The 24,161-nt window shown below is 36.8% G+C and overlaps 2 protein-coding genes across 2 annotated transcripts in view; one reads left to right on the forward strand and one right to left on the reverse strand.

Moving 5' to 3' along the window:
- Nucleotides 1–24,161, forward strand: part of hspbap1 (hspb associated protein 1) — a 464,289-nt gene that overhangs the window by 109,925 nt on the left and 330,203 nt on the right. The window lies entirely within an intron of this gene.
- pdia5 (protein disulfide isomerase family A, member 5) overlaps nt 1–24,161 on the reverse strand; it is a 61,554-nt gene that overhangs the window by 11,056 nt on the left and 26,337 nt on the right. The window contains exons 9-14 of the mRNA XM_065251987.1: nt 21,778–21,869; nt 18,508–18,579; nt 17,573–17,709; nt 9,663–9,733; nt 5,401–5,564; nt 2,765–2,895 (exon numbers count right to left, since the gene is read on the reverse strand). Of these exons, the coding sequence (XP_065108059.1) occupies nt 2,765–2,895; nt 5,401–5,564; nt 9,663–9,733; nt 17,573–17,709; nt 18,508–18,579; nt 21,778–21,869 (667 nt within the window). The remainder of the gene's footprint in view (nt 1–2,764; nt 2,896–5,400; nt 5,565–9,662; nt 9,734–17,572; nt 17,710–18,507; nt 18,580–21,777; nt 21,870–24,161) is intronic.

A 24,161-nucleotide genomic window follows, 5' to 3' on the forward strand; every position in this document is an offset into this window, starting at 1 on the left:
GTTTCATCCTATCTTCATTTGTTTTCTTTTTATTACTTCTCAAATATGGGTAGGTTTAATAAAAAATATACAAAATTTTGAGCAAAAAACTGAGATGATTGTATTTTTATGAAGGATTTTTGTTAGATATCAGATTCAGAGTGATAATCAAAACATAAACAGTTTTACCTGTTTTAGCCTTAGCTTAGAGGTGCTTCCGGGTTTTATAAAGTTAGGTAAGAGCGCCACTTGGTGGATTATAGGGGAAATATGGATTGCTGTAAAAACTCGTTATCGTTTTCTCTTAATAGGCTTTATGCCCAGCTGCACTACTTCCTGAACTTCAGCCAGCTCCTTGTTTCCTGTCTGCCATTATTGGACAAACTGATTAATCCAGGTGTGCCTGACCTCAATAGTCACAAACAAACTGATTAATCCAGGTGTGCCTGACCTCAGTAGTCACAACAACAATAATCAGACACACCTGGATTAATCAGTTTGTCCAATAATGGCAGACAGGAAACGAGGAGCTGGCTGAAGTTCAGGAAGTAGTGCAGCTGGGCATAAAGCCTATTGTCGAGCTAACTAGTCAATGGTGGGGAAAGAGTTAACTCAACGAGCTCACTGTCTCTTTTGGTAGGGGAGTAAGGTGCAGTTGCTCATTGGCATTTAAAGTTACAAACAAGAAATCAGCGCATTTTTGTTCCGTCCAAATAGGGGCATTTTGGACATGCTATAATAAATGATCTGTGGGGTATTTTGAGCTGAAACGTCACAGACACATTCTTGGCAGACCCAAGACATCTTGTAAAAATGGGCATATTACAGTGTTTCCCACATATGACTTCACTTGGGAGAGCCCAGGTATATTAACAACTGCCCAAGTGTATCTGGCATAAATTTTTTAATTTTATTTTGTTTCTACCGTGATAATGACACTCTTTGCGTGTGAGCACGTTGTGTCTCTCCCGATGAGTCTGGTGTGCGTTCACATGCTCTCTGAATTGGGTGCATCGAGCTTCGTGTAACATTGTATCCTTCTTTGTTTGAGTTGGATGCATTAGAGGTCTTCAAGGAGTCCCCGGGACCTGTACGGTTCTGGGTGTATATTTTAAATGGTTAGTCGGGTCCGGGTCGGTTAATTACTTTGGGTCCCAGGTCGGATTAACATCAAAACCAGCACATGTACAGTCTCGAGCGTGCCTCCGGTCCGGTTTCTATGGTGATAACAATTGGCTCTTGTTTTTAAAGTCATGACCATGCTTTGCATTTTCTTTCTCACATTTTTTATAATAATGTTATTAATGAACCGTCTTTTTATATCTGAAATGTTTGCTCAGAAAGCAGAGATGGTAGCAAATGAGCAATGCTATTGTCAAGCCCATTGCACTGAATAAGCAATTATAGCTTAAATGGCCAAACAGTCCTTATTATGTCAAGATATAAAAAACACAAAGCTGTAATGTAAAGTCAGTATACATATAATTGCATTCAACAGAGTATGATAGTCTTTCTTTCTACAACTCTCATAATGTTAATAAATCCTTTTAAATGTGTCATCTATTGCTTCATATATCAGTGCAAAGGCATTAAAGTGTTTTTGTGGTGCTCTGACAAACAGTGTCAGCTTTGTTTATGCCAAAGAGAGTTTGGGGTGGTTGGATTTATGAAATTTGTAAAATTTTTACTAAATCATAGTATTGGGTAAGGTCAAACATTACTAGTTATTTGTCACACATAGACTATTTTTGTCACGGGTAATGATTGCCTTTTTCAGTGGCTACCAGCACAAGTATATTTCAGATCTGTGGGAAACACTGTAATAGGTGTTCTTTAATGATTAACTTTTCAAGGCAGTTTCCTGAACAGGGTTTAAATTAATCCAGGACTTGGCCTTAGTTATATTAGGTCATTTAAGTAGTTTCTACAAACATACCTTACAAAAAACAATACTGGTGTGGGATAAAACTAAGGCACTTATATGTTAAGATATGTCAGTGCAAGGTGTGTTTAAATTAAGGCAGCTAAAACATGCATTTTAGTCTGGGACGTTTTTTGGGACTATATACAAGCTATACTGTATGTATCTGATTTGCTTAGCTAATGAGATTCACCCTTATTCACTTATTACTTTTAATTTAATTTAGCATTAAATAAATGGAACTACAAATACTAGCATGATACATACATTAACGTGATTTTATAATCTAAATAACACTACTGTTTCTCATTACGGTAATGACAATGAGATTTTGTCAGGCATTCTGATAATGAGAACCTGATGGGGGGTCTTAACAGCCTCATGAGATTAACCGAACAGACGTTACTTTGTAACAATTAACATGTGCGATCACACAGCAGTCTTTACGATAGTGTGATCACACAAATTCCCTCAAAGAAACATAACAGTTTCAGACAGAATTAAGCTATTTTGTGTGCCAAGCGTGACAAAATAAGGCTCGCAAGAGCATCCATTTGGACTGCTAGACATGAATGAGCTTTGAAGCATCCATCCAAATGCTGTGGACTTCACTGTGTTTGACTTCCCAAGGCGAACGGTGACCTGTCAGTAATCCATCTTCCTTTAGGTCTTTAAGCTGTACACATTCTGAATGGCTTTAACCATTTAAAAAATCTATAGGGACAAAGCAGCAAACATTAAATCAAAGAAGCCAGATTGTTATGACCTACTTACACACTGGACAATGACACAGGCACGGCTAAAGCAGCAGAAGTTTCAGCGCTTCAAGGAACAAAAGATAAAACATTACTTTTTGTAACTTACACGGAGCATAAAACATGACAAGGGCATGTTTCTTCTTTTTCAGAGATTCCCTGAAATCTTCAGCACCTAGATGGCTCACGCTGGACGGTGTCTCCTCCCATGACTTTTCTGGAGGCGGTGGGGCCTGGGGACTGAGAAACGCAATTAAACTGGTAAACTCTGAGGTCTTTAAAATTATAGCACATGTCAGGTCATTATATAATATCAATGCAAATTTTCATGATCACAGCAATATTGTGAAAAACAGCCAATACATAATTAAGCTTGCAACCTTGAGTTCAACCAACTTTCAATGTTGTTTTTGCACTGGCTATAAAAATAGTACAGCCATATGTGTCACACTTAATTAACATATAGATATAATTACATTACATGAAAATAGATCAAGCCCAAGTGTAATGAAATTATGCTGGACCTCTCACTATACTCTTCTTGAAACTTCACTCTTGAAATGGTCATGCACATGTTAAGCTGTAAAGATGGTTCAAAATAACTTGACAGAGGTTCTGTCAATAGGAACAACATTTAGGGCCCTTTTTTAACGATCTAAGCGCATTGTCTAAAGCGCACGGCCTACAGAAAAAGGGTAGTTCCTAAACTCCTAATGTTTTTTGGGCGTAACGTGCAATAAACCAATGAGAGTCTCAGCTCTCATCCCCTTTAACTCTTTCCCCGCCATTGACGAGATATCTCGTCAATTAAGAGAAAACGCTTCCCCGCCAATGACGAGATTTTCCGTCTTTCCGCAATACCGCTATTATCCACCAGGTGGCGCCCTTCCGCAACTTTTTAAAACCGGAAGTATTGCCCTATGGCAAGCTGCTGCATGTCCGTGTCTGTTTTAAAGATCGATCTGAATGAGATCTCTATGAAAAGTCCGTCATAAAAATGGAATTATCTCTGCTTTTTGCTCAAAATATGGTGTTTTTGCAAAAACCTACCCATATTCAAAAGCTGATTGCAAAAGAACCACTAAAGGTAGGATGAAACGGGTTTTTTTTGTTTGAAAGCAGAGGGTCTGATTTTCTGGAAGGCATTAAACTTTGGTGAAAATCATGAAAAACGCTGGCGCTGGCTGGCAACTTTTTTTTTAAACGCTGGCGGTGAAAGAGTTAAAAGCCAGTTGCGCCTGGCGCCATGCCTAATCCCTATTTAGAAAGCGGAATTTTAAACTGAAAAACTAAATGGAGGAAGAAGACCACCAGTTTAAGAAGAATGTTAAAAAATTGTGTCGTTTTCATTTTTATTAAAATTGTTATTTTTGGATTAAAACCTTTAAAAGTTTTCTTTTTGCCATAGAAGTATAAATAGCAGACTTTTAATTGCTATAAATGTATTGATATACAACATAATCATTGTAATCTCATAAAATAATTAGCAAATATGCAAGAAAAGGTTTGTACTCTAAAAATACAAACAAAAGATAAAAAATTTACAAACGTGTGGAGAGCCGAAGCGTTTCAGCACTCGGTCAGCGCCATGGGATTTTTAAAAAGCATTTACTAAAAAATATTGCTTATCTCATCATATCCACAGGTACAGAGTCTTCATGTACAATAAATCCGTGGGGTAGCATTAAAAACAGATGCATTTGTTTAAAGCAAAGCATTTATTTACTTACCAGGCTACAGGTGAAGCAGCTCTTTACGCCTTCTTACGTCTCATAATTGGTCCTCATTTATTTCCAAGAGACTCAATAATAATCTTTTACATTTTAATCCTTTAATCTTTCATATTTAAAAGCCTTTTTGTGCTGCTGCGCATCCATGTGTGTGATAAGCAAACCTGCGTTGTCAGCCCGTTTATGGGCGCATATATTTAACGTGCTCATTAAATAACAAAACAATATTGCGCCATAGACTTTAGACCAGGTTTTTGTTGGTCAATGGCGTAGTCTATTTTAATCGCCTCAAAATAGCAACACGCCAACAATACGCCTGAACACACCTCGTTTTCAGACCAGAACTCCCATGGGCGCATAATTGGGCGCAAATGCATTTGTTATTTAAACAACGTGGCGCTAAACGTGAAAATTATCATTGCGCTGGGTTGAAACTAGCAAAAGACACTTGCGTCGCGCATTGCGCTGCATTGCGCCAGGTGTATGATAGAGCCCTTAATGTTTTAATAAGTTCACTCCAAATGTAAAACAAAGCATAAAGTGGGTGCTTGGACATTTCAAGTATTTATAACAGCATTTACACTGCCTTTAGCATTAATGCTTCTCATTTACTTTGAATGGGTAACGTCATGGGTTGCCGAACTGAATTGTGGATCTGTCGGTGTTACGTCACTGCCGTTGCTGGCGGCAAAAGTAGAACATTTCTCAACTTTAAGCGCAAACGCAGGCTCCGCCAATCAGATCGTCTTATGCAAATAACCTAGTGCACAGTCAGCCAATTACGTTTATGCAAGACCAGAGAACAGAGGAGCAAGTGTTGCAGCCACTGTGATTGGTCACTATGACATTCGTGCAAGGGCCACGCTTTCAGACACGTCCTTCGTCAAGCGTTAACCGTGGATGAAGCGTAATGGACTTTTGTGATTATTAAAAAGAAGTAAGAGAATACTTTGAGAACATTGCAAAGAGAAAAACTATTCATGTATTTACTGCATGCAAAACTGAGTCAACTTACTTTTGCAGCCACTCGATGATCTTTTCTTTGCTTCGCAGATGAGGAAGTGTGTACTTCTCCTCCCCCTTTTCAAAGTACTTCACCGTAGGGAAGCCTGAGATTTTAAAGCGCTCTCCTACAGACTTGTGAATGGTGGCGTCCACTGCTGCCAATACACCTGGACTCTGACACCACATACAAATACGGTATAAATAAACATTTACAAAGAAACGCATGATCCATTTACATTCAGCATAAAAACTATTTGAGTAAACAACATATCTTAATCACATAAAAAGCCTGTGTAAATGGACCTGAACAATTCTCTTTTCTTAAAAATAGTGACCACAGCAAATTAAAGATTTTTTAACTCAAATCATTTTCTAGAAACTTTCCAGCAATTATTAAACTCATTGAGAGTTTCAAATGTCTCTGCATTGCTTAATTAAAATCACAAGGCTGTGTTAATCTGAGAAAAAGCGTGTTTGCCAGTTTAATATTGAGGTTGTGCTGAGGTTAAGGAGACCTCCTGCAGGTAGAGAAGATGGGATGTGTAATTATTAAACAGAAATGTCTTCTGAAGCTCTTCTTCTGCTGTGTCCAAAGGCTGAAAAATGTTGCCTTTGCAAGATAACATACAAAAGTATGAAGGCATCAATGCATGAATCCCATCTGTATAGAACATCATGAACTATACAATGCCTCAATCTGGTCAATTTTTGATAGGAGCACCAATGTAACTATGATATTTTATTGGTAGGTAAAGAAAAAAGCATCTGGGCTCATAAGCAGGTTTCACTTTATGGTTAAAGTTTTAAAATATTGACTTTTTGAGTAGGGGTGAAAAGGTGATGTGCACCTTCAAATGAATATAACTGCCATTCTTTGGTCTAGAAGCCTAAACTTTCCCTATCATCGGGGAAAAAAATTAATTAATTAATAAATTCGAGCAAAAACAATAGGGCTTCGCACCTTTCGGTGCAGGCCATTCTGGCCTGCTCCTCAATGCTCGGGCCCTAACAAGCACAATTTAACCACAAGGGACAGCTGTTAAATGTTATGTAAATCTATTTTGCATTTGAATAAAGCCATGTTACCGCTTTCTGACATATTTGAATAAAACAATAACTCTCCTTCTTCCATCTCCCAGAGGCCCACGGGATAGTAAAGTGTCCATGTAAATTAACACTTCGGGATCTTGCCGGAAGAATATCATACAGGTACTTTTCAACCTACTGTTTTCGAATACCACTGTACGAATTCAGACACACTACATTGTAAAAAATTCTTTGCTGCCTTAAATTTGACGGATGAGTTGTTATAACTTCATTTAAGTTGTAGCTCATCGCTTGTCAAGATAAATGATAATATTTGATTCAAGAGTTGATTCAACAAAAAATTTAAGGCAGCAAATATTTTTTTACAGTTTACTCGCCTTGACAACTGTTTTTCGCCTACTATATAGAATAAAAGTAGGCAGTTTTGGACACAGGATGTTAAAAAAGTGTCTGAAGTTGTTAAAATAAAAAAGTTAAAGCAGTTAAAGTTTATTTAATTACATTAAAGGTGCAGTGTGTAAATTTGAGCAGAATCTAGTGGTGAGGTTGCGAATTGCAACCAATGGCACAGTTCACTGATCACCCCTCGCTTTTGAAACGCTTAGAGAAGCTACGGTAGCTTGTACGGTAGTAAACATGTCATTGTCTGAGACAACTTAATATAAAAAATTGTCCGTTAAGGGATCTGTAGAAACATGGCAGCACAAAATGGCGACTTCAATGTAAGGGGACCCTCTGTATGCAGATAAAACGTCTCATTCTAAGGTAATAAAAACATAACGGTTCATTATGAAAGGTCTTTATACACCCTTGACAATATAGTTTTGTATATTATTTTGCATTTCTGTCAAGAGATTCTTCTAAAAATTACACACTGCACCTTTAAACAATGCATTAAAATGATATGGTTTCACGCCCAAAACACTCAAAAAAATAAAGCCACAAGTCTAAACTAGTTTTGATCTAATCACAAAAAAATGTGTTTTTTGTTACACTTGTAGTGGTTTTACCAACAAAGGCCACTAGGTGTCATTGATTTGCTGCATATTATTGTCACAAATTAATAAATTACTGTCACTGCATGATTATTACTTCAAAAAGATTCTTAAATTTAAAAAATAACGCTCTTAAAGGTCCTGTTTTTCCTGATCCCATTTTCAAACTTTAGTTAGTGTGTAATGTTGCTGTTAGAGCATAAATAATACCTTTAAAATGATAAAGCTCAAAGTTTCCTGCCAGGCGATATATTTTCTTTAACAGAATTCTCCTTTCAAAGCCTACAGCGAACTGACGTTTTGGACTACAGCCCTCTACTTCCTGCTTTAATGACGTCAATATAAAAGTTTTTGACTAAAGTCCGCCCACAGGAATACGTCAGTCGCCAGCTAAGCTGATACGGCTCTGCTAAGCTATGCTGCCGTCGAATCACAACACACTAAACAATTTACACAATCAGAACTCGTTACGTATTTCTGAAGGAGCGACTTGATAGAACAAAGAAGACATCAGCTGTTTTTGGGACAGTGAAAACAGCAGTAAAGAGATTAGTACATAGTGTTAAAAATACTGCGTTTTTTTACATGTAAAACATGAACACGTTATATTGCGCATTGTAACCACAATTGAAGCTTCAAAAACACAGAAATAACGGGACCTTTAAAGCCTTCCAATGATATATGGTTTGTAAAGATTATTTTTTTGTTTTAGAATAGACTTTTTTAAATTAATAGTTATGTAAACAATTTGGGCGCATCTTTATACCTGTGATATTTACCTCTAAAGCTTCGCTGAACTGGTTGTAGATCAACATAACATTATGATGAAACCAGTTTCTTTGAAAAAATGCTTTATATAAAAATGCTGCATGTTAAGTCACTGACTTAAGATCAAACAGACACCGCCAGCTATTCGCTAATATGCATTTTCTGCACTTTGCATTTTAAACATGACCAATTCACTAAGAGACAACAAGCAATCTAAAAGGTTTATTTTTCTTTTGCAAAAATGTAAGTGCAAATATTCAGCACAGATGTGTTTTCACCGTTACATAATTGGCAGAACGGATTGTCATTATGATTGTTTCCTCAGCTTAAACTCAATTTATTTCTCTCTATTTGTGCACATCTGTCAGTGGGTTACCTCAAGATATACAGAGAGCCTGGGTCATTATAGCAAACAGAGGATTTGTGTTTGAGACGTGGTCGCGAAAGCCCTCAGGAGGCAAATAATCAATGAAAAAAAACTGTTTGGTCCATGTACATCTATCTATCACTGAACGTTGATCTATTAGCTAATTAGAAGTGCAAGCCAAAGAATAATATTAAACCAAATGGCACTTGACAACCTATACACAAAAACACAATATCTCATTAAAGTAACATCAGCACATTTCAACGACACACTTGAGAGGCCATCTACTTTTAAAATGTCATGTTTCTGTTCTGTCTTACATGTATAGATGCACATTTAAATACCCTTATTCTAAACTCTCAGTAAGATGCGAATTAAAAATGCTATAAAAACGTCACCACACAGTCCCCCTCATTCCAATATATATATAGGGTCCGAGAGCAAACCGAATGAGAAAAATAAATGACTTCAGCTCTCTCCGGGGAGAAGGCGTGAGGGCTACAGCATGCATTAGATAATGCGTAACCTACTGTTATTGAACTCTGGGAAGAGCATCCCTTCGCCCAACTGAAGGCTAAAGGGACGGCGCAAAGGAAAATGAGATAATTACTCCAACTACGGGGCTCTGGTGACTTAGTTGGCCTGCGACTTTGGAAGCGAGCGGCGCTAGTACACCGGACACACCCGAGTAATGAAAACCACACCACTCGCTTGCAAAACATGGCTAGAGATGACTGTTTGCAAACTGTAAATGTGTCATGCTGTAATATTTCAGGGCTAAAAACTAATCGGCACGTCAATGTAAGCACGGAAAGTTTGGAGCATAAGTCGCCGAACTGTATGTATTTTCGGTTTAGCCGAAGGGTGTTTTTAATTTTTCCTAGATGATGAGTTTGCATTTCGCTTATTTTAATCAAGCCAATTGGACACAGTGTTTTACAAGTAATGCCTCAGAGCGACAAATTCACACCTGGAACCATTGCGGTACAGAGACAAGTGCTCTTTACAACCAATAGTGATGCATGCTCTATAATTAAATATATGAATATTATGCAGTTGCTGTATGTCAGAATAACGTTGTATAATGAAACTCACATCTGGATTTTTGTTGAGGATCTCAGCAGCTTCATCATATTCTGGCTTCATCTTCTTACAGTGTCCACACCCTGAGAAAAATGGCAACAAAAAAGAAAAGTCAGGTGTAAAAAAATCATCGTAAACCTACAAATGCTGCACAAAACAATACCATTTCATATAATGGGTGCTTTATAAAAGGTAGGCCTACTATAAAATTGTGTTAAGCATTTTTTTAGTTAGGACACATGCAGGACTATCATAACCATTTTGCTGGTGATTATTTATTCTTATACTACGGGTCCGTTGAATGCTTGAATCTGATTGGCTGATGAACATTCTGAGGTGTGCAATTATTTTCTGGGAAACGCACGGCGAATGTTGTTCCAGGCAGCTCTCTTGACCGCATTACAGTTTCATATTACTTCGCATAGTTAAATATTATAACGGACTAACAAAAACAACATGACAGATAATTTTCCAAGGCAATAACAGCGCTGTTTACAGACCACTGATCTATATAAATGACTGGATTGCGCATGACCTTACAGCTGTGAAGCCACCGTGCCGCCATGTTGGTATACCCAAACGTTCTATTAAATCAATGGACGCGATCTGATTTTAATGATAAAACATCACTTTACTAGTCTCTGTTTTAATATCTGAAGTCTCCCTGTACATTATTACAATGCAAACGTCCTAAGAATGTACATAGTTATTTACTATTTACTGATTGGCCAGTCACAACATCTGCAGGTTTGTTATTGCCAGATAACAACCACTCAAAACTAATAACACATGTAACCCGGAGGCTGCAAATCATTTTGACAGGTACAGTTTATTATTATATATTATGTAAATATGTCTTTTTATAAAATATGTGACATTATACAAATGATTAAACCAAATAAGCACAGGGCTCGCAAAATTGTAGCCCGACGTCCCGGGGCTATTGTGCTTTGCAGTAGTGGCTATCAAAATGCATCCCCGCCCTGCCTGTCGGGCTATCTTGACTTATAGGGAGGAAAAAATATATTTAAATGCTTATGCATTCTCTCACAGATTTGGATGGGTAATTGTGGTGTATGAAATTCAGGCATTAAGTTTTTAAAGCAACACTATGTAGATTTTTTACCTTTAAATAATGTCTCTAAAATTATTTCAGTGATAGAACAACTTTAAACTGGACAAATTGTACTGTTGCTGCAACCTGAGCAGCCTCCTAGCTGCTACAAGCACACTCTGAAGGTGGCGGTGGAGGGTAGAGCACACAGCCCCGCCCCTCCCCCTGCCTGCAAATGAGAGTGTCTGATACCAGGCACTGTTGCGCTTTTCAACCACATGGGGGAGCTGTAAGTCATTTTTACATGGAAACTACATAGTGTTGCTTTAAATTACGTTTGAGCGCGCGCTCAAGTTTTACTTTCACTTTCGCGATTGTGGGAAGCCGCAGTACAGGAAGCAATCCGTACTGATTTGTCATGGATTTGTTGGCCAAATCCTCCAACTTCATCCTTTTAGTCATTACTATCCTCACATAAGAAAATTAAATCTCTCGCAGCAAGCTTTAAAGTGATATAGATTGTATGGGCAGTGAAAAGAGTGACTCTGTGCAGAATCGCTCTTAAAGCGACAGTAGCCATTGTTTTTCTGATCGAAAAAATTATCCAATCTCTAACTGGATGATCCAAACTTTGAGTTTGTGACCCACTGAACCACTTTTAAATGGTGAGTATATCTGGTGTGGGGATGAGCAGGAACAGTTGGTTTACATGGAAATCCATTTTTTTTGTTTGTTAAAAAACCAACAGCATCAAAACAACAAGAAGAATAGCAGATTAAACGTTGTGGTTAGATGCCCTATTGGCTTTGTATTGGCAAAATTTGGCCCGTGGTAAAACTAATTGAGGAACCCTGTGCTATGCCCACAAAGTCAAGTGCCATTTTCTTATCTTTGAATTCAGTTAATATTTCAGATTCAGAATCTGAAGTTTATAGATATTTCACTTTGGTTAGAAGAAAAATTTGTACTGATGATTGATATGTACTGAAAATTGATATGTGTTATTTGTGGTTTAATAGATGTTTTGTCTTAAAGGAGACATATCATGCTAAATCCACTTTCTTGGCTCTTAAATGCATTTTGTTGTATATTTGTAGTGTTTATAAGTACATAAAAGTTGAAATTAGTCTCTTCAGGTGCTTTGTTGATATCTTTATATTATGTTTTGGTCATATTTTCCAACCGGTTCTGATTTTTCTATTATCTATTACGTTTTTTGAACAATTACGTCACAGTATTTGCAGCGGAACTGCTAAATAAGGACATCGACTTCCAGCCCAACACTACGAGCAATCCGCCATTTTATATTTCTCGCTGCGATATTGTAGTCCAAGCTCAAGGATGCAGAAGTTACGAGAGCGTAAGAAATGTACTCACATCTGTGGGTAAAGTCATTTTTGTGTGCCCGAGGCACTTTAAGGATAACTACTTCACCAATCTCCGCAAGTATAAAGAAGGATTTGCCGATAGACTTCGTCTGATTGAGGGGTCAATTACTTCTTTCTTTGGAGACGACGAGCAGAGCACTTCGGTAAGCAGTTTATAACTTAAAGTAAAAAAGTAAAGTACACGGTGGTCATGGTTTAGCAGTGCTGTTTCTCACTCCGAAGGCTGCAGGTTCTGCAGGTTCGTCGTCTTCATTTTCCTCTCAGTCCGTTTCCGACTCTGGCGCGAACATATAAGGCTGGATGGACAAGTCTTCCGTTGTTGACATTTTGTGAATAACGAGTAAATAAAAAGTTTCTGTGCAGCTAGATAATCGTATCTCTGCTATAAAACTACAAAAATGGCCGAACGGGGTGGAGTTTAACCGAGTGTCACCTCTGCAACCTGGAGTGGGGGCAGGGTATGACGTGCATTTAAAAAGACAGTACCAAAACGAGTTGCTCTCAGATGCACATCAGAAAAGGGGTAGAAAGGGGGCCTGTGGGGCTATAATAATGAGGAATTCAGACCCAAGCATTGCAGTTTCGCTTTACATAGACCACAAATAAATGATTTATATGTAAAAAGGACAGATTTAAAAGCATGATATGTCTGCTTTAATATTCTACATTAAAAGTAATGTATTTTTTATTTGGGCTACTTGCATTCATTTCGGGCTACCAAAAACTGAAGAATGACTGCCCGAAGGGCTACCAGTGATTTTGAAATTTTGCAAGCCCTGAAGCATGTTTGTGACATTTTTGTCTTACCTTAAACCTGAATAAACGTTTTTTTCTTGCAAAATTTCTGCATTTGTTAAAAAGAAGCAAATAAAATATTTTAAATCAATATTTAATGTTCCTTACTTTACTTATGTGTTAAATAGCCATGTAACAGGCAGCCAACTGTTTTCACTTCGCTCCAATCACACTGTCAGGGATTTTTTCTGCGATAACAACCAGCTGCCTATACATGATCCCTTGTTTAATGTCATTCCATCTATGTCTATATTCATTCCAAGAACCGGTTAATCTACTCACAAGTTAATATGTACACACTTTGGGGGAAGAGCAATTTTGCATATCCAATTCTCGTAACCTGCAAATTTTAGGTCTGTGGGAGGAAACTAGAGTACCTAGAGTAAACCCACACTGACACAGGGAAAACATGCAAACTCCACACAGAAAGGCAAACTGACCCAGCCGTGGTCAGGCCTTAAACTGGGAATCATCTTGCGTAAAGGCAACAGTGCTACCCACTTATCCACCTTAAAGGAAAACACCACCGTTTTTCAAAATATTTCTATGTTCTCACCTCAACTTAGATGACTTAATAGATCCTTATCTTTTTTTCAATGCGTGCACTTTTAATCTTTGAACAGCGCTTCTTGAATGTGTTAGCATTTAGCCTAGCCCCTTCACTCCTATGGCTCCAAAAAAAATTTTTATTAGGGATGCACCGATACCACTTTTTCCATCTCCGATCCGATTCCGATACCTGAATTCTGAGTATCGGCCGATTCCGATATCTGCCGATCCGATACTACTGTATTTTTCTTGAACAATTTAAATTACACACAGACACACATGCACACGCACACACACACACACACACACACACTATATAAATGTGTATAGTGCTTTCTGCTAAATCTAGCATAATATAATTATATTATATATAATTATACTTTTAAATGTAAAAAACAATAATTTAAAATGATTTACAAGTTACAAGAACATAAGTAATTATTAACCATGGCAGTGTTTAGGAGAAAATAAAATAGACACGTTTGATCAAATAAGTATGCTAAATATATTTTCCTTAATTGCGCAAAAAGTCACAGTAAAAAAGCTTTAGTGTGCAGATGGTTATTTTGGGAATTATGCACTTAACCGGACCTTTTATGCACATTTCGGGTGCAGAATTGATGCGCCTAAATCATAGTGAGTGCGTCTAAATCATACTGCGCTTCCTGGGTGCAGCATTGATGCTCTAGAAGCATCTTCACATGGGAATCCTCGCGCCGCAATGGAAAGTTACGTTCATAACTATTAAAACCCAAAGAGATTAGATGCATCGTGTGCTCAGCACATACTGAATTGCATCCATCCATCAGCTTACTGAGACTTTATAAAATCAGATCTTTAAAACAGCCTACAGTTATTGTGTGTGTTCGTGTGTTGAATGACGCATTTCATCCGTCCGCTTCACCTGTGCATTAACTCAGCACATACTGAATTGCATCCATCCAACAGCTTCCTGAGACTTTATAAAATCAGATCTTTAATAAAGCCTAACGTTACAGTTATCTTGTGTGTCTGCGTGTGTTGAATGACGCGTTTTCATCCGTCTGCTTCTCACCAGTGGATAAACTCAGTTTGCAAGTAAGTTACAGCGTTTCTGTGAACATTAATATCTTAAATGTGCGTTTGTTCCTTCACATGAAGCAATTGAGTGTAAGATGACTTTGATTATAGTGCATAAAAACGTTTATGGTGCTCTTATAATACTTGGTCGTTTTAATCGCTTGTCAGTGACAACCATGGGTAACGTGCAGTATCGGAATTGGATCGGTCCTGTTAGTCCGATATCCGATCCAGCAAAAAAGGCCGGATCGGCCCCGATACCGATCCAGAATATCGGATCGGTGCATCCCTAATTTTTATTTTGTGCAACCATACTTACTCATGTAACTACTCATGTTACAGTCTTTAAATAGGGAAACCATGGAAGTGTTTGGTGGCTTCTAAATTCCTCCCTGTTTGGATCCTAAGGAATAAATGGGGCTAGGCTAAATGCTAACACATTCACGAGGCGCTGTACAAAGATTAAAAGTGCTCGCATTGAAAAAAGATAGGTATGTATTAATTTGTAAGTTGAGGTAAGAACATAGTAAAATATTGAAAAACTGTGGTGTTTTCCTTTAACTGGGGATCCATTACTGCAAAAGAATGGGAGACGTTTAATATTTCTTTAAAATTCCCTTTTTTGATTGGAAATAGTGATTATAAAATAACTACAACAGGCCACCCAGATGACTCATGATGAGACATAAGCTTCTTTTTTTTTTAGATATAAACACATAAGAATTAACTTAAAGTAGATCTACAAGATAATCAAATCCTCCTAAAGAATAGATACAATATGCATTACAGTGTTTTTATATTATTAATGTATAACAGGTAGGAACAGCTAGACCCCCCCAATTCTGCATAAGACCAGAAAACCATTTTGTGTTGGTTTGTTGTTTAGCCGGGTGGTCACACATGGTTGACACGGCACAAAAATTCAATATCCACAATACATCCACACATGTGATTCTTCAAACTGACTAAATGATTAGAAACAGCACTCAACATCCCTTCCAAGCATTTTAAGAGATTCCTCCCCAACACACCACCACCTGTTACATAATCACAACAGCTGTTGAATCAAACATAACCCTGAGTTTACAAGCCAAGTGTGGATTTATTATGTATCGTTTTACACTACACAAACAAATTAGCTCACAGTATGTTTGCATTTTCGTCGAGAGCAAAATATAGAGTATAACCCGTTTTATATCATCATGCGTATAAAATGCAACGAGGTAAAGAGAGCTGCAGCACGTATTCACAGGGGGACTGCTGTCTGTGAACTTTATTCAGCGTTGTGAAGAATAAGATGACCTGAAATCAGGTCACATAATATTCAAACACAGTAACAAGGGCAAGTGTCAGTACGCATCGTGTTTCACAGTTAAGGTGATGTTGCCAAAGTGCCGTTTTTCGGTGAATTGAGCAATGATGATTATGCACGTTGAGGTGTAACCACTGTTATCATCACCGCAGTGACAGCCATGAAAATGCGTAAGCGATGTTTGTGTGTAAGCAAGGGTGCGGCATTAGGTCTTGTTGATGAGAACGTTAACATATTACTTTAATATGTGTGTTTGTATACACTCAGCGGCTGATTGGTAGGATGCATACACACTGTGCTTTCCAGGAAATTAATGTGTGCTATCAGAAGCGTTTGATCAAAAATGTATGAAGTTTGAGACACGGCGTCCTTCAAAAACTGAAAAGCAACATCTCAAGAAATTGAAAAGACTCATATCAGCAAATCTGTTCCAGGTAGATTCATTTAAAGGAATATTCCATTTTCTTAAAAGAAAAATCCAGATAATTTACTCACCACCATGTCATCCAAAATGTTGATGTCTTTCTTTGTTCAGTCGAGAAGAAATTATGTTTTTTGAGGAAAACATTGCAGGATTTTTCTCATTTTAATGGACTTTAATAGAGCCCAACATTTAATACTTAACTCAATACTTAACAGTTTTTTTCAACGGAGTTTCAAATGACTCTAAATGATCCCAAACGAGGCATAAGGGTCTTATCTAGCGAAACGATTGTCATTTTTGACAAGAAAAATAAAAAATATGCTCTTTTAAACCACAACTTTTCGTCTAGGTCTGATCCAGTGCAACCTAACGTAAATGCGTAGTGACGAAGGGAGGTCACGTGTTACATATATAAAACGCAAATTTGCGGACCATTGTAAACAATAAACTGACACAAAGACATTAATTAGTATCAGTTGACATACAACAACGTAGGAACGGTCCTCTTTCAACACATTTGTAAACACTGGGGCGGAGTTTTGCGTTCGTCTTCTGTGACCTCTTGACGTCATGACGTATTGCGTGGGGTCACATCACGCATCACGACCTGATCTAGACGAGAAGTTGTGGTTTAAAAGTGGATATTTTTTATTTTTCTTATCAAAAATGACAATCGTTTTGCTAGATAAGACCCTTATGCCTCGTTTGGGATCGTTTAGAGTCCTTTGAAACTCAGTTAAAAAAAACTGTTAAGTGTTGAGTTAAGTATTAAATGTTGGGCTCTATTAAAGTCCATTAAAATGAGAAAAATCCTGCAATGTTTTCCTCAAAAAAACATAATTTCTTCTCGACTGAACAAAGAAAGACATCAACATTTTGGATGACATGGTGGTGAGTAAATTATCTGGATTTTTCTTTTAAGAAAATGGACTATTCCTTTAAGAATAAAACTAACAAAACAGTGCACACACTGCATGTGTGACAAATATAATTTATGATAAACAGATACAGGTTTAATAAAATTATTTGATGCGTCAACACATCAATTCTGTGCATTGAGCATTACAGTGCAAATGCAGCCTATTTGCCGGATAACTTGAGTTGCCTTAATAAGCCTTAAATAATTAAAGATCTTTAAGCACTCTCTGTTCTACTGCTTGTAATTTGCTTCTATTTACAGTACACAATAAAGAGCTTTTGCTAGTTTTGACAACTGGGACACATGAATTCATGAAGGGGAGACAACCGAACATGTTGATATTAAGATGGTTAATGCTGCACTTTTATATAAATCAAATAGTTGGAAAGGAACAGTAGTGACCAAGTTGCTGATCTACTCACAAGGGGCGTAAAACATGACCAAGGCAGAAGGATGCTCCTCTAGGAATGTGTCGAAGGTCTCATCGGTCAAATGGAAAACCGCAGAATCTGACTCTGACCAAGGTACCTCTGGAGTTTTAGGTTGTGGAGGTTGGGGACTGTGGGAAGATACATAAAGAAAACAGATTTCTTGAATAGTCATTATGTCATTGTTGTCTACAGTCAGTAAATATATGACTTAAAGCTCTCCAAATGGCTTGGGAAAAACACCTAATCATGTTGCACATTACTGGTGCACAACTCGGTGCATCTGGAGGGAAACGCCCATAATGACCGAAAAGAGCTTCCCTAAAGGCCCGTATTTCACATGTGTGTCTTAACAGGCTCCGTGCCCACTGCCCATAAAGCAACAGTATTTTTCTAGAGTATAAGGAGACAAGAGGTTGTCTCCAGGGGTTAAATTGGGATTTGTTATGTGTTTGGGGGGCTCTGTGAGGAGGTGGAGTTCGAGGGGTAACATGTTTAATAGATAACAGGAAAGCCACTGGTGTGTTTCAATAGCATTCTGGATCTTTGATTGGATTTCATAAGTTTAAACCCTGGTTGTGCGTCTCCTAAAAAAGAAGCAGCAAATCACAGACCTCCCACAAGACTTACACTAGCAATCCACAGTACACAGCCATGTGCAAAGTGCATTAGTAAAGGTGAGAATACAATTCTGGAGGGATATATGCAACTCTCTCATTATGAACTAATCTTGGATGGTAAGGGCTGCATAGGTATTCTTTAAACACAATCCATAGACAAATACAGGTTTGGACCAGATGAGGGGTGATCAAACAATGACCGAATTTTCATTTTAGTCTGAATGGCTCCTTTAAGAGAATAAAGGGTATGAGACAGTATGTTTGCTGTGCAGCTGTAGAGTTGTTTTGTTGGCTCATTCGTTTACTCACTTTTTCAACCAGTCAGCGATGTCTTTGGATGTAGCTCCGTAATTCTCATAGTGATGCAAGAACTTTCCCTTCCTTTCAGGAAAAAAGAGCAGAAATAAGATCACTGTGAATCATTAAGGTGCAAACAAATCAACTGTGCAACCAGTTAACCAATGGATTTAGTTTATAAACTCCTATAGTGTCCTAGTGAATAGCCCATGTTACAGACATGTTGCACCGTGACACTCATTCTGGTATATTTGTAGCAATAGCCAACAATACATTGTATGGGTCAATACAATGTATTTTTAATGGCAAAAATCATTAGGATATTATGTAAAGATCATGTTCCATTAAAGATATTTTGGTAATTTTTAGTGAAATATATATATAAAGAATAAGTTACATTAGTAATATGTGTTGCTAAGGACTTCATTTGGACAACTTTTATGAAGATTTTCTCAATATTTTGGTTTTTGGCAACCTCAGATTCCAGATTTTTAAAAAGTTGGGGTCTCTGCCAAATATCGTCCTATCCTAACAAACCATACATCAATGGAAGGCTTATTTATTCTCCTTTCAGATGATGTAGCAATCTTATGACCTTATGACTGGTTTTGTGGTCCATGTTCACATATATTGTAATTAATAAAATGTACCTATTGAATTATGCATATATTGCAATGGTTTCTTTAAAATCATATTTAGTTATCAGTCGATGCAGATAGAGACTGACAAGTAAATGTCAATGCCTGTGCATGCATGAGTGTAGCTGTGTGGTCTGTCACATGAAGAGCAATAATCAGAAAGAACGTGAAACTTTAGGGTTAAAATATATTTTAATATAGTAAAAATAGATTTTAACTTAAAGCATTGCATATCAAATACCGCATTACTTAGCAAGTTTTTGTATATCGTATTATTCTTCTATATCATGCAGCTCAACTCATGTCTCACTACATCTAAAGATTTCCTCTGTTTCCTTTAAGAAAAAATCTTAAAATCCACCAAAACTTTGCAAAACAACAGTTTGGTTTAAATCTGCTAACACTGATTTTCGAAAAAAGTTTCTTTATTTAAAGGGTTTGCTAAATAGGAGTGTTTATTAACACTTATTTTCCCAACACAAATTGCACTAGACAACTCAGGAAATTTGTACTGACACCAAAGCACTAAATTACCACCAACATCCAAGAGTGCTGCTCGCCTCTGGCTGTCCAAGTTAAACATTTTAAATGAGCATTTGACTCAAAGCTAATGAAGCAATCGGGTCCAGGGCTCTTAGCAGAATCCTCCACTAAAAGCCTTTGTGCTCTTTACTAATCCACAGAATCACAAGCGCAAGGGAACAAAATAAATACAGAAATGTTCTTGAATTAAAAGAATAGTTCACCCAAAACTGAAAATTCTGTTATCATTTACTCACTTTCAAGTTACAAACCTGTACAAATTTCTATGTTTTGCTGAGCACAAAGGAAGATATTTCTAATCAATCAGGAAACAGGAGCACCATTAACTTCCATAGTAGGAAAGAAAATACTGTGGAAGTCAATGGTGCTCAAAAACGGTTTGGTTGCAAACATTGCTCAAAATATCCTCCTTTGTGTTCAGCAAAACAAAAAAAATGTATACAGGTTTGTAAATGGTTTACATGGTAGTGCGTAAATGATGATAGAATTTTAAAAAATGAGTAACAAAATGATATGTGGAAGGTTCGTATCTAAACAGAATAACCACAGAATCATACAATAGACTCTATTGCTTTTGTAATAGTGTCTTAAAAGTTACTAATACCGTAAATGACCTTCAAGTTCCAAGTGAACTTGTTGAAAAATGTTGACGCATTTCCTATTAAAAAAGGAAGTAGAAGCGGATCCAATTGAAAAGCTTGCCCCTTTTTTCAGATTAGTCAAAATGGGGGCATTTTTTATTATTCTTTTTTAATAAGCCCAATTTGGAAACTATTTAAAGTTTTTTAACGTGCAATGGCATTTTAAAATTCACTAAATAAAGTGTTTGCATTTGCTGTGAATGAGACAGAGACAGTGTCCCATAATTGCAGTGCAGAACAAACAGTCTCCATTCTGAGTCTCCTTCAGAGGAAATATGTCATGAATGTACAACACTCTTAAAAAAAGAAACATTAGAGCAAGCATGCCATTTCCTGTACATTTTTAAAATTTCTTCTAATAGGGCATGAGCGGAAACTTTACAACTCTTTTACAAAAGCACCTTTCAGCTACAAATTACTTTTGGCCAATATCTATTTAAAAAAATAAAATAAAAACAAAACAATGAAAAAGTGTCAGGGCTTTCGAGTCATGTCTTTTCACAAACCAGGACTTAAAGGGATATATAACCCCAGGGTTACTTTAGTAAACTAAAACTGAAACTAAGACAAAACGATATATAATTTTTTTTTGAGTACTGATATAAAATAATATAAAAATAAAACCTGAAAAACTAAAACTAAACTAACAACCATGATTGAAAAACTAACTGGAATAAAATAATAATCATGAAAAAGAAATATTAAACACATAATTTTCCATTCAGGTTGGCAACATTAGCTTGATAAATTGTAACCAAAATGGCTATCTAACTGCAACCACTGCATACAAAATACAATTACTAATGTAATGTGAGTGTTTTTATTGATTACCATTCAAAAAACACAAATAGTTAAAAATAAAATAAAAAATCCAATTCTTTTTTTAGGCATCTCTATGCTTTAACCCATTTAATCTGCATGCTTAGCTAAGTTTGCATCTCATTTGCTCCTGGCATTTATAGCACACTAAACTACTGGTATTGCCCAATGACCAACTAATAGTAACTGTATAAAAACTAAATAGAAATGTGTTCACAAAATAAAAATGAAACTAAAAGTAACAAAATCGAATGAAACCAACTAAAACTAAACTTGAAAATAAAAATAAAATAAAAACTAATAAAAAAAACATTGGTGGATTTAAGAATAAATAATCTGTAAAATTTATAAAGTTCTATTATTTTTTCCCTCTATGGAAGTCAATCAGGCCTCTGATTGGTTTGGCTACAAACATTCCCTTAAAATATCTTAAGGGAATTTCGTGTTCATCAGAACAAAGAAATTTATACAGGTTTGTAAAAACATGAGAGCGAGAACATGACGATAGATTTTTTTATTTTTAAGTGAACTATCCCTTTAAGCATCTTGTTCAGCATGAGAAAAGTGTGCTAGCCAATCTAACCCATGTCACACAACTTTTTAAAGCAAATCCTGTTTGAACACCATTGTCAAAAACTTACTCAAAGTAGCAGAAGGTTGGGTAGCCCTTGACGGAAAACTCCTGCTTCAACCCGTCAAACTCCGCCGGATGCACGTTCATCCCTGCCAGCACCTGCACACAGGCATTGGATTAGACACTAAAGAAACAATCCCTGTCGACAACCACAAACACAGGAAAATAAAAATCTATGGCATCCTAGGAGCAAAAGCATAAGGCTCGGTAGAGGTGGAAAAAAGTGTGGCACATGTTGACATGAGACAGGGCATTCTCTCTGCTGACCATTGTCAGCCCTGACCTGATGTGTTAGTCCCAACAAAAAATAAAAATAAAATAAAAAATTGGTTTTGGAAAGTAAATTTAGTCTGCAGTGTCTGCAGACGGTTTTAAACGGGTGCAAACTATAGTAAATTAAATTTCAGCCATTGCTCCAGTGCATCTCGCTGCTAAGTCGAATGATATAACACATATGCCCTTATTTCAAACAAACTGCAGATTATATTTGATGATGAATTCCAAAATAAATGCGCATTATCACAGAGTAAGTCACAAATCGTCTGCGGCACCACAAACGCATCCGTCAGGACAATGAAAAATGCGTAGACAAACTCTGCTGACCGGCGATTACCTCCCAAATCCATCAACGTTTCTGCAGCGCTATCAGCTTCTATCCACACGCATATGTGGAAACTCAGAAACGCAGGAGGCAGCAAATCTACTCGCGTCACGTCTATACCAGCAAGCCACCAATTCATTATGCAAATCTTTAAACGAGTTTCTTATTTACTAGCTCCTGTAGTGCGCACTCATCAGTCTGAGGTCAGAGAAATAGATATTGCTGAAATATTTTTTTCCTTGTGATGATCGATATCAAGTTTTTAGTTTACTAGAAGATAAAGGAAAGATGAAAAATGTTTGTAGCCCCAGCCGTGCAATGAATTTAGTTAGCTTCCTGGACACTTTTAAAACCAACAGTGGGGTTTTCATAAAGATACAAATTCGATTACGACAGTGAGTCAGTGCAAATGTGCCGAGTGTGTTTCTGTGAGTTTTGAGATGAGCAGAAGAGCAGAAGGACAGATAATAAAAACACTGAGAAAGAAAATATGTAGTCAAGTGCATTGTGGGTCTTGATATTGAGCTGAGCTGGCATATAATCCATACTTGACTGTACACTTCAACAGCAGGAAGTACATCCAATAACTATACTATGAAATCAGCACAAGTGCTTTAAGATAAAATTGCCTCTCGCTCTAATGAGAGAAACTAAATGTTCTGTCAAAAAACAGACATCAATAGTTTTGCAAAACATCCGACCTGTTAGTAATTCAACAAGTGTATCAGTTACAGTAAACTGTTTTAGATGGTCTAGATTTAACTGTGGAAATAAGACAATCAATATTAAATGGCTATGACATACTATGTGGAGTACATCAATATGATGTCAAAATACTGTATATCAAAATATGATTTTTTTTGTAATCAATAGTTTTAAGTCAAAAGCCTTAAAAACTGAAATATACACACATTTACTTGCTTCACTATGCTTTACACAACTGAGGAGTTTAGATGCAAAACCCTCTAAGTGCATCTGACATGTTTTCCTGTAAATAAGCAGTTTTTTTATCAGGCTCTAATTTTAGAGCCTGATAACTCTAACTGTCTTTCAAGTGATGAACGAAGACAAAACTGACGTTGCATTTATATATTTTTAAGGTAAAATGTAAGGCAACATTTGTTTAATTATTCCTCATAACATTTTAAAGCCACGATCTACAGAACATCACACAAAAAAAACATTTTAATAACTAAACCTAAAAAAATAACAAAGGTGATCCTGCCTTGGAAACCCCGGCTACCATTCAGTGTTTTTATTTAAGTTAGAGATTTAGCGCGTAAAAGCAGTCACTTTAAGTGTTCATTTGTAGCAGAGATGTGTGTATTGACTGAGTAAACAAATTATTGATCTAGCATAAATATTTTTTGAATGATAGAGCCAAAAAGCTTTACTTTGTGCCCTGCTCTGACCCTACTCACAAGAGACCTAACTTTGAATGTGATCTACAGTCATTTTGTGTGCTGTCGTTCATTTATTTAATCTTTCGTGCACATGGCTTTGAATAAATTCTTCCCTAAAACTGTTATTTCTGAACAGCCTGAGGTCGGGCTATCTGATGAATGTATAATACGTGCCAAGAGCATTCAGTTAATATCATTATCTTATTTTTGATGGAGGTTGTGTTTAGCAGCTTTTGCATCTGAGCTGCTCAATTGTATTCTAAGCCCATTATGAGTTTAAAGTTTGATTAATGGGTCAATGACGTGACGTTAATTATTTTGTGTCCGTATGGTTCAATTAAACGTAAAAGGGTAAAATTTCAAAATAAATTTGCAGATTACTTGCAT

Source organism: Paramisgurnus dabryanus, chromosome 15 (genome assembly GCF_030506205.2).
Source record: "Paramisgurnus dabryanus chromosome 15, PD_genome_1.1, whole genome shotgun sequence".
NCBI lineage: Eukaryota > Metazoa > Chordata > Actinopteri > Cypriniformes > Cobitidae > Paramisgurnus > Paramisgurnus dabryanus.